The following is an 11,197-nucleotide window of genomic DNA, read 5'->3' on the forward strand; positions in this document are numbered from 1 at the left end:
TATACGTTCGTTGTTAGATTAATCAGCGGTACAGTTAGAGATATAGGGCGGGGAAGGGGAGAGGTAGCCGCGCTTGCATTTACGATTCGCGTGTGCTATCGCGCGAGCTTCTCGCGTTTCATTGTCAGGCGAAAATAAAAGATCCACCTCTTTCTCTGTCTCCTCCTCCTTCTCCTCCTTCTCCTCCTCCTCCTTCTCCTCCTTCTCTTCTTCTTCTCCTTCTGCGTCGCTATATCTGAATCCACACATCTCCTTGTGCCACAGCGAAGAGACAACATCGCACGTCGGACCGCATATAACCCCCGAGACCATATAACCCCGTTATATCATTATATTCAACAATAACCCGTGCGCGGTCCATGTACAAACATCAGAATATACTGCCACGCGAACTGTCCCAGATCCTTCTTTTAACGCTGTCCTTTGTTAGAGACCGTAATTTGGCTCGTTCGTTCGGTGTGCTGAAACACTCCCCTGTCTAAAGTCGGTACCTGACAGCCGACTGTCAAAAACAGACATCCTAAACTCTAATCAGAACTCGACCAGCGCTTAATTCCACAATGATTCATTGAGCATTACCGTCGACACCTTATGTTTAACCTCTTAGCTACGGCGAGACTTTCCGCGGAGCTGTAGCTGTACGACAAAGTTCGACTGTGCGTAAACAATTGCAGCACTGCGATTTGTGTCTGGTAATGCTTTTTACTACGCAAGTATATTAGAATACAGTTTTAGATGAATAAATTATAATTTATTAGAAATAAGAGTGAGCCACTATAGTGGCGTACCGTTCAGAAAGATGATATACGCGAAAGCCACTATAGTGGCGTACAGTAGCTAAGAAGTTAAACGCGCACAACGATAAGCCGCATCGCGAAAAATTAAATGCAGAACGAAAATTTCGCGATATTGGTAGTAAAAATACATTTAAACGACAATTCTGCGCTATTATTTAATCTGCTTTAACAACGCGTCACGATTATCCAAGCTGCACGTTGAAGTCACACACAACTTCTCTCTACTTTAAATGAGATTCATAGAGTTTCGTTATATCTGAAATTTAATGATATTGTTTATTGCAACATTATTTTTGTAAAAACAAAGACTATAAGAACTGATGTACTTTAAATATTCTCAAGAAATATTTTGGCTTTTACAACTTTATCTGGATAAAGTTCAAATTCAGCGAGAATTTTGCGAAGTCGTTGGTGAAAAAACATCTGAACTGCAATTCCGTGCTCTTATTCGGTTTATTTATAGCCAAAACACATTGACAATGTAAAGTTTAGAAGTTTTACATGACCGTTGTAATATTCGCGGACGACATTACTCACGATTAATTCGACAAGTTCAAGAAGAATTCATACATAGGATGATTTGGATAAGAAGGATACATAATAAAAGAACACATTGTGATGTAACGCGGTAACAATCATTGTATTGAACATGATTTTATATATAATGCATATATTCCGTCTTTATACAAATTAATTATTATATTTACCGAACAGTACGACTCAACGGACGCTACAAGATGAGCGATTATCGATCAATGAGAGAAATATACAACACGTATCGTATTCCCTAAATTTTCTGGTATGAGATTTCACTCGCAAAGCAGAATGACAGCCGAGTTACTCGAATTCGAGTCATCTTTCGTTCGTATAAAGCGAAAGATCCACTTCAAATCGTTGTATGAATATTTTCACTAAAAACTGAAGAGTGAATGATGCACCATTAGAGAAACATATTCACTCCGGTTGATTGAAATATCCATTCGTATGGAACCAAAATCCATTCTGATTTTGAGCGGAACATTCATTTTTGCGATTACAAGTGGCAGTATTTTCACTATCGCCTCGTGAGTGAAAATGTCACCACTTTTTATTCCAGAAAATTTAGAGAGTAAGTTCTACAATCAACATCAAGAGCCGTGAGATTCCTGCGCACTCGAATAATCATACAAAATATTTCGTCAATTAAATATATACTTTCTGTCAATATATTTATTTGTAAAAATATACACGTAGTGTATATCACTGTATAGAAACGGAAAATCTTTAATAAATCTTTAATATAAACACTTATAATATAAGTACTTTTAAGATATAATAACTATTAACAAGGACAACGTAGATTAACTATTGACAAGGTAGTTATAAACTATACTTATAAGCGAAAGCTATTTTTATTTTAAATATGTACGATGTAAGTAATCTGAAAATTTAATAATATTACGATCAGTAGTAATTTAATATTCACGTAGTAATTTAATATTCACGATCAGAACGAGAGATGTTCGACAGATCAAGTGTACAATTATATAAAATTCACAACAGTCATATTTAATTAAGTGTGCTACGACAAACAACATAAAAGAGGAACGAAGGTTGTTCTCCTACGGCGAAGAGGCTACCAACATCGTAAAGGAGATATTAGAGTGTATCTAATTTGGAGAAAACAATTTAAACAACGCAAATTACAAAAAAACTACTTGTTCTGACGAAAGTCTGAGAGAGCTTCTTGATACCTTTATTCAAGGTGAAATATTTAATACTCAGCCGCAAATACAGGAAACACCACTTAGCACATCTAGTGCAAATGCGCGTGCTGAGGAACTTTTGAATACTTCCCTTGAAAATTTAAGTAAAAAAAGCGTATGTACCCATATTGTCATCTATAGAGATGAGGTAAATACGTCTGATATCTCTCAATACGCAAGCAGCAGCAATCTTGCGCCGTCCAATCTCTCAGATAACAAGCTGGCTCGAACTTGCGAGAAGACATTCAGGCAAAAAGCATAGTGGTGTTTCCTGTATTTGCGGCTGAGTATTAAATATTTCACCTTGAATAAAGGTATCAAGAAGCTCTCTCAGACTTTCGTCAGAACAAGTAGTTTTTTTGTAATTTGCGTTGTTTAAATTGTTTTCTCCAAATTAGATACACTCTAATATCTCCTTTACGATGTTGGTAGCCTCTTCGCCGTAAGAGAGCAACCTTCGTTCCTCTACGTTTATGTTGTTTGTCGTAGCACACTTAATTAAATATGACTGTTGTGTATTTTATATAATTGTACACTTGATCTGTCGAACATCTCTCGTTCTGATCGTGAATTACCGATAAGAATAGCTTTCGCCTAATATTACATTTAAATAAATTATATACACACTTATTATATATACATGGTGTCCCAGATCACCTTTACAATCTCTCATGAGGACGTAGAGCGGATTGAGATGAACATAAAAGTAACATACCGTTTTGCAATATTCTCAATAACCGAGAAATTAATTGTAAAAGATTAAGGAAAAACGCACGCTAAATGGTTGAGGGAAGAGCGCTCGTAACTACATCGAGGCTAATATAGCGCGTCTCATCAGTAACGCTATAGTTGCAGATATGACAGTATCAAATGAAGGTAGTAATGGAAATGATACTAATAGTGCAAACGATGGAACGACTGGAAATGGCAGCAATAGCGGTAGCTCCAGCTTAGTTCAGGACCAAAATACTTTATTGCAAGCGAGGTTAAAAGTAGGTAACTCCATCGTCAACAAGTGCTTATCAACCTGTCAGTCCGCCTGGGAGAGTCTCCACATCGAGTAGTCCTACTTTTAACCTCGCTTGCAATAAAGTATCCTGGTCCTGAACTAAGCTGGAGCTACAGCTATTGCTGCCATTTCCAGTAGTTCCATCGTTTGCACTATTAGTATCATTTCCATTACTACCTTCATTTGATACTGTCATATCTGCAACTATAGCGTTACTGATGCGCTATATCAGCCTCGATGGAGCTGCGACCGCTCCTCCCTCAACCATTTAGCGTGCGTTTTTCCTTAATCTTTTACAATTAATTTCTCGGTTATTGAGAATATTACATATTAATAAATTATATAAATTAACTATAATACCCTTACAACTAACATAAATTTACAATCTTTATAATTATAATTACTACTAACAAAGTAGGTACATCAACAAATTTAGGTACTTCAAATCAGGGGAGGAAGCTTAATCTCTGCTGCCCCTTTTATGGATTTGTTGATGTTTAATTAAATGTGCCTTTTGCCTGAATGTCTTCTCGCAAGTTGTACATTTAAACGGCTTCTCACCTGTATGAGTTCGTAGATGCACTTTAATATTACTTTTGTTCAAGAAACCTCTACTACAAATTGAACACCGATGCACTGGCTTCTCTTTGCCGCCTGCCATGCTGGCGTCGTTACTATAAGATATTGCGGCGGCAGCTTTTTTCGCGGGGTTTTGTGCTCCTTGGCTTCCTCGTGACCTTTTCCGGGAATGTGATGGAGCATTGTACGAGGAATGTAAATTTTGGTCAGGACTACCTGATGTGGAGACTCTTCCCGGCGGACTGACAGGCGGATAAGTGCTTGTTGATGATGGAGCTTCCGCATTACCTGCTTGTAACCTCGCTTGCAATAAAGGCGAGTACGTTAACAAGTTGGGAATTGCGGAACTATGTTGTTGGGTCTGCACTGGCGAGCTTGTCGAATAAACGGTGTAGATATTGGTCTCTTGATGTTTATTCGTGGAGCAAGCAGTGTCAAACCAGTCAACAATGTCATTCCACGGCGACGTGTGCCTGGACGTAGTATCTTGATCTTGAACTAGACTGGAACTGCCGCCGTTGCTGCCGTTCCCAGTCGCCCCATCATTTGCACTATTGGTATCGTTACCACTACTTCCTCCACTTGATACTGTCGTATCTGCTGCTATAGCGTTACTAATAAGACGTGCTATATCAGCTTCGATATCCAGTTCAATCTGTTGTGTGGACTGTGGTAACTGTTGCTGGTGATGATTATGATGGTGGTGCTGGTGAGGATTGCAATGTTGTGTACTACTACTGTGTTGCTGTTGCTGTTGCTGCTGCTTTTGGCTGCCTTGTTGACACGGAGTGCTCGAAGATACTACAGGTGGCTCTTGATACTCCTGCGTGTCAGGAACAACACTGGCGTAGTACTCTGGATTGGTTGACTGTGTTGGTGAGCCAGACGGTATCACTGAGCGCTGCGCCGACGATGCTATCGCGTGGTAGTGAAGACCTGATATTCCGTTGATACTAAGATGACTAGTATAGCCAACGAAGGAAGGCAATGGTCTTCTATCCGCCGCTATCTGTGGCTGTGGGACATCTAGCGATTGTTCTATAAGCAGCGAGTCCCAGGTGTCTGATAGACTTTGAGTCGTCTGCTTAATGCCGGACTGGTCCAAATAGTCCGGTGTTCCACCGTTCCACGTCGGTAGCATAACGGTGACCCCTTCGGCATCTGTTGGTGAACTACCCACCATCATGCCTGGACCCTGGCTGCTATGAGGTGGTTCAACGCCCGTCGAGGTCATATGTGGTTGGGCCGACGGTGGGCCTGATTGCGACTCATACTTCATATCGGATGTGATGTCCGATGTCGGAGCGTGTTGGTGTTCGCCCGTCGCTGTGCTGTTATCAGCGATTATATATGGAGACGTGTTAGCCAGTTGTTCTGTGGCCGGTCCTACTTCCAATATGTCGTCCGTAAAATGGATCCCAATCGACTCCAAAACAGGAGATGAATGTTGTCTGTACGGCTGTTGATTTGGTCTTGAACGTACGGGTGTTTGCTTAAGTAAAAATTGCTCAGCAAAACCCTCGGTATTGTCCCCGCCGGCGTTGCCGTAATTACTGCCAACGGGGACAAACAAGTTTGGGTGACTGTGTGATGATGTCACACAGCCAACCGCAGTCGGCAGGGTTGCTACCGTCGATGATGACAACGACGGTGGTTGCACGGCCGTCGGAGATGTACCGCTCGACGACCGTCGCTCCCCCGCGGAGCACACCTTAAAAAACTCCGTCTCGACCGCCACGCCGCTAGTTTCAGTGGGCGACGCCCTGGTGTGCGGTGAGACGAACGTCGCGCACGCACCAAAGTTATTGGAGTTTTTTTTTTTTTGGTGCTGCGACAATTGCGCGTCGTTATTCTCAGTCACAAGAGCCAGCTCGTTGTTTGAAAAATGCGGCGTAGAATGACTGCTTCTCGCGTCCTGAATGATATCTTCAAACTTATCATCTAGCTTCTTTCTAGCTATATCATCAAGTATCTTATTTACTTCACTAGGAAGCTCTATCCTTTCTATGATTGAATTATATTCTTCTTCACTGAAATTTTTAGAAGTATTCAATAGTGCCTCAGCATGCGCATTTGCATTATCTGTGCTAAGTGCTGTTTCCTGCACTTGCGGCTGAGTATTAAAAACTTCACTTTGAATAGAAGAATCAAGCTCTTTCAGATTATTGTCAGAAGAGCTAGAAGGATTCTGTACGACGGTGCTCTTAGATTTACTTGCGCTGCTAGAAGTTTTGGACTCTGTCTTGGCGCGCTTTTTCGGCACATTTAGAACGTCTGTCGTTGTGTCTTTAAATCTTGTCCGTTTCTTCCGTGGTGCATTCGAAGTGGTGCTGCTGCATGTATCGGGCAAATTTGTCTCTATACACGATGTACAACCTCCAAGAGACGAAATAGTACTTAGACTATTATATTGTGTAGCTACTCCAGAGTTGACGGTTGGATTTTGAAGCGTATTGTTGGCAGGCGCATTTATATTGGTCACCACACGCTCTGCAGAATTTATCAGCGGTGAAACTTCGAAAGAAGATGCGCCGTACGTAGAAATCGTTGCTGGATGCGCATATGTCTGATTACAAGGTTGATTAACGTAAACGTTGTTAATTCTTGTATTCGAATTGGAGATATGACTCTGATATCTATTATCGAAACCCGCATTTATGCCGTCAACTATAGCCTCAATGCCACGTAGCGGCTCAACATAAGCAGGAGTAGATCCAGATGTAGCAAATGAATTTGACTGTTCACTCGGTTGAGTGAAATATGGAATATATTGTTGTTGGTATTGATTAGCAATATGCTGTGCTCCTGTCTGCGAGGTAAGGTTGTAATTGTGATGTAAGTGTTGGGTGGACGCATTTGCGTTGACAGAATGCACACCAGTATTTACGGTCTGGTTCTGTGGTCTGGCTCTTTGCGCCGCACTTTGGTCCCAATTTCTCTGTGCAACTAAAGTATTAGTTGGGGGTGCGCCATACGTAGGTGGAAAATACGACGCAGCATACGGCGGTGTATTATAATAAATCGGCGGCTGATTATGTGTATTGTTACCAAAAGAACACGGTGCACTATTGACCACTTGAGAAAATTGTTGCGGCCCAGTAAGAGATGCTGCAAGATAGCCAGGTACACTTGTACTAATTTGCGATCTTTGCAGTGAAACTTCTCCTTGATTTAAAGGTTTTTTTCGAGGTCGTCCACGTTTTTTTGGTTGTTTTGGAGTTGTTTGTTGTACTGTTTGTAGTTGTGGGTATGATGGTACTTGTGGTGGTACTCCTTGTAGTTGTGGATACGATGGTATTTGTGATGCTACTACTTGTTGTAGTTGTGGATGTGATGGTATTTGTGATGTTGCTACCTGTTGTAATAAATGTAATTCAGGATGAAATTGCTGTGCTTGAAATAATGGAGGCCTATATGTATTGGAACGTTGGTTTGTTATATGTGATTGAACCCTAAATTGGTCAAATGCAGCTTCTTGTGGATAACCTAAAACAAATAAATGACATCGATTAGAGGTGACAAATAACAAGTGTCTTTTTTAGGAGTAGAATGTGCAAAAAATACACAGAATAAACATAATATTGCCGTCGCAATGGTGCCAAAGCGCGGACAAAATCTTAATTTTTAAAAATATATCTAAAAGATGTTTTAATATATTAAGATATAACGTTAAATAGTCGAAGAATAAAAAATTGCAAATATATGAAATAGTAATATTTCATGTTTACAAATGTCATCAAATTCGATAATGACTTCTACGCGATACTGAACAAATGAATTCGAGAGATATTTATTAATTATATTAATAATTTTTAAAAACAATTTCTAAATATCTTTTTCTTTCAATGTTCATTTCTAAAAATTTTACGTCCGTTCTAATCTCCATTTGTAATTAATTATCAAAAATTACATGTAACAAAACCAGAGAAATGTATTTTTTTCTAAATTAATTAATTTGAATAATATAAAAGAATTTCTTTAAAATATTATTTTTAAAGTCCGCATTTTTTCCACAAAAAGAGGGTCTCACATTATAAATTTTAATAATTCGGAAACTCCATGTTTTATAGAAAAAAATTTCTCAAATAAAAATTTTAAAGTTTTAAAAGAAGCATAAGCATATTATTATGACATTGGAATATTTTTTTAAATAATTTTAAAGTCAATGTCAATTTTTTTTAATTCATTTTAAATCTTTTTTCACTCGGATTTTTTTATACAAGTATTTTCTCAAATTAACACATCAAGACAATAGAAAGGGATATAAAATGAAGGCCAATAGGAGCTAATGCACTGTTATTCTAATGCTATTTGTAATTATTAAAACATATCCAAATAATCAACTCAAAATACATAAATAATTACACAAAAAGTTTTTTATAAATAATAAATAACTAAAGCCAGGCACGTTTCGGTCACGTGTCGACCTTCTTCAGTAAACAATTCAAATTATCTAACCATTGTCTACTCGGCTCCCGACTGCCGACGGCGACAAGTTGTACAATAAATAATGAAAAACTATTTATGCTGTCTGCGAGCGGCACCCACCAATCTGTGGAGACGAGATTGGACACAACAAGAGTATTAACGCTGCCACTGTCCAACCAATTCGTGGATAAAAGATTGGTTAGACAATGATATCAGCTGAGTCGAAGTCCAATCTGTTATAAAAAAAAATCCACAGAATGGAGTAACGCAAGCGAAAGTAAAGTAAAATACAGAAGAAAAGATTTTTAATAATTTTAAAAAATATTTTAAATAATTACCGCAGAAAACAGTAAAGTAGTACATTATCCGCACGATATTTTGGAAAGATAAAGAAAGGTGTGAAACTTCTTCGCGAGTCGAAGAGACTTACAGCAAGCAGGTTAAATATCATATACAATGTACGGTAGATTACGTAAACCAAAAACAAACTGTACACCGTTATGAGGGCAAAAACTGTGTACAAACTGTGTAAGCAGTATACATGTTAAACATGTACAACATGTTTAATAACGTATGGTAATAATGTCCTATTAATTATGTATTCTTCTGTTCATTAATCACGTGAGGTTATTTTTAATAAAATAAATTTAATAAAATAAATTTCCGCAATCAAACATTTGTAATATTCTGATTTCTCGTGTAAAATCTTCACATTATTCCAATCAAAATCATGGCCGGTACTAATCCAATGTTCTTGCACAACGGTCAAATTACGCGGTGTTTTTCTTGGAATTTTTTGATGTTCTCTAACCCGAGACGCATTATTAATTATCATGATCTTAATTAATAATAATTATCCCATAAAATTGATTTTTGAAACTATTAATAGACGTAAGCGTTCTTCTCCGTAGATATAATAGCGACTTTGACACCTGCCCAACAAACGATCCTCAGGAAGAAAATGTTCCCTTACGCTTATGAGAAAAATATCTCTGGAAGACTAAAGGTTATTGTTAATCCCACTGAAATGACAATCGCCTACAAGTGCATTAACAAACTTTCGGGCGTTGTTAAAGCACATAAGGATAAACGTCGTTTATAAATTAAATTGCTCTAATTGCCCTGCTACTTATATTGAATAGACTGGTAGGAGGTTGTCGACTCGGATTATATAAAAAAATGCCGAGAAAAACACTGAAAAAATTGCTGAGTAATTTGACCGTTGTGCAAGAACCGTTGGATTAGTACCGACCGTGATTTTGATTAAAATAATGTAAGGATTTTACATGAGAAATTAGAATATTACAAGTTTAATTGTGGATATTTGTCTGATAAAAAATAACCTCACGCAATTAATGAGCAAAAGGATACAGAATTAATAGGAGATTATTACCATATATTATTAAATATGTTATAATATACTGCTTATATTGTATATAGCTTTGCCCTCATAACGTTCTACAGTTTATTTTTAATTTACGTGTAATTGTACTGTAACATTGTTTATGATATCTAACCTGTTTGCTCTGTAAGTTTCCACTCGGCTCACGCGAACGTTGAGAAATTTCACACCTTTCTTCATCTCTCCATTTTATATCCCTTTCTATTGTTTAACATTTATAGGAGCTGTTATTTAACAATCTTTAATCTATCAAGCTTCGTTCAATTTTTTATATAATAAATAAATTGTGAGATTTTGTCCGCAAGCGGACGCTTAGGCACCATTGTGTATCGTAAGAAATCAAAGTATGTGCTATAATATTCATATTGTCTCAAGAGTTTTCGCGCAAGAGTACAAACAATGATGAGATGCAATCTCATCAGGTGGTAATCCGAAGAAACTCTTAGGAGTGTAGCGGAGGGGGTTCTCTCTCCGCCGCATCTCCCTGCATTAAGACGGATCCACCTTCGTGCCATTAAAGAGAAAAAAGAAAGAAATAAACGAACAAGAGAAAAACTGTAAAATCCGTGAGGCAAACGAGGCATGTCGTACGGCTCTGCAGCACGCTCGTGGTCGATGTTCGTACGGTAGATAGGTAGGTAGGTTGTCCGACTGGTATGATCCGGCGAGCATGTATAGATATATGTGTTCGTTTATGTGTACATACACGTACTCGTTTACGGATGTATGATATACGAATATGCATGGATGTATGTGTATTATACGGGTACACGCTCCTACATACGTATAGACATACAATTTCATGCTGCTTTCTCCCATTCCTCAGTTAAATACTTCAACTTCTTATCCCAATGCATTTCTTTTTTTCCAACCCTTCAAAACAACTCTTTCCTTCATCGCAACGACCTTTGCATCGTATTATTCATTTTCAATTCTTTCCAAATTAAATTTCATTGCAACTCGCGCTAATTAGCTCACGACGGTCGCTTCTAGAAATTACTCAGAGGCAAAAAATTCGATTAAATAATTAAAAATGATTGAACAACTAAAAATGATTGAATGAATAATAAAGTAACAAGAAAATGATTAAATAAATATTTAACTAAAGTTGAAAATATAAAACGAAGGTGACTTTTACGCGTAAACCTTTTGCTAGGTTTCATTGATTCTCCGTTGCATCTAATTTACCGATCGTATCCGATTGCGTTTTACATTCATGGTTACGTTTTATCGAAGA

The 11,197-nt window shown here is 38.0% G+C and overlaps 1 protein-coding gene across 1 annotated transcript; it reads right to left on the bottom strand.

Moving 5' to 3' along the window:
- Positions 1–1,418: 1,418 nt before the first annotated feature.
- On the bottom strand, positions 1,419–10,140 carry LOC116840383. Its single transcript, XM_032807003.1, has 2 exons — positions 10,131–10,140; positions 1,419–7,616 (listed from the first exon to the last, which is right to left on the bottom strand). The coding sequence occupies exons 1-2, from the start codon at positions 10,138–10,140 to the stop codon at positions 4,012–4,014; spliced, it is 3,615 nt and encodes a 1,204-aa protein (XP_032662894.1). The 3' UTR covers positions 1,419–4,011.
- Between the last annotated feature and the right edge of the window lie 1,057 nt (positions 10,141–11,197).

Source organism: Odontomachus brunneus, unplaced genomic scaffold, assembly GCF_010583005.1.
Source record: "Odontomachus brunneus isolate Ranch 3 - 2012 unplaced genomic scaffold, Obru_v1 Obru_scaffold_009, whole genome shotgun sequence".
Lineage (NCBI taxonomy): Eukaryota > Metazoa > Arthropoda > Insecta > Hymenoptera > Formicidae > Odontomachus > Odontomachus brunneus.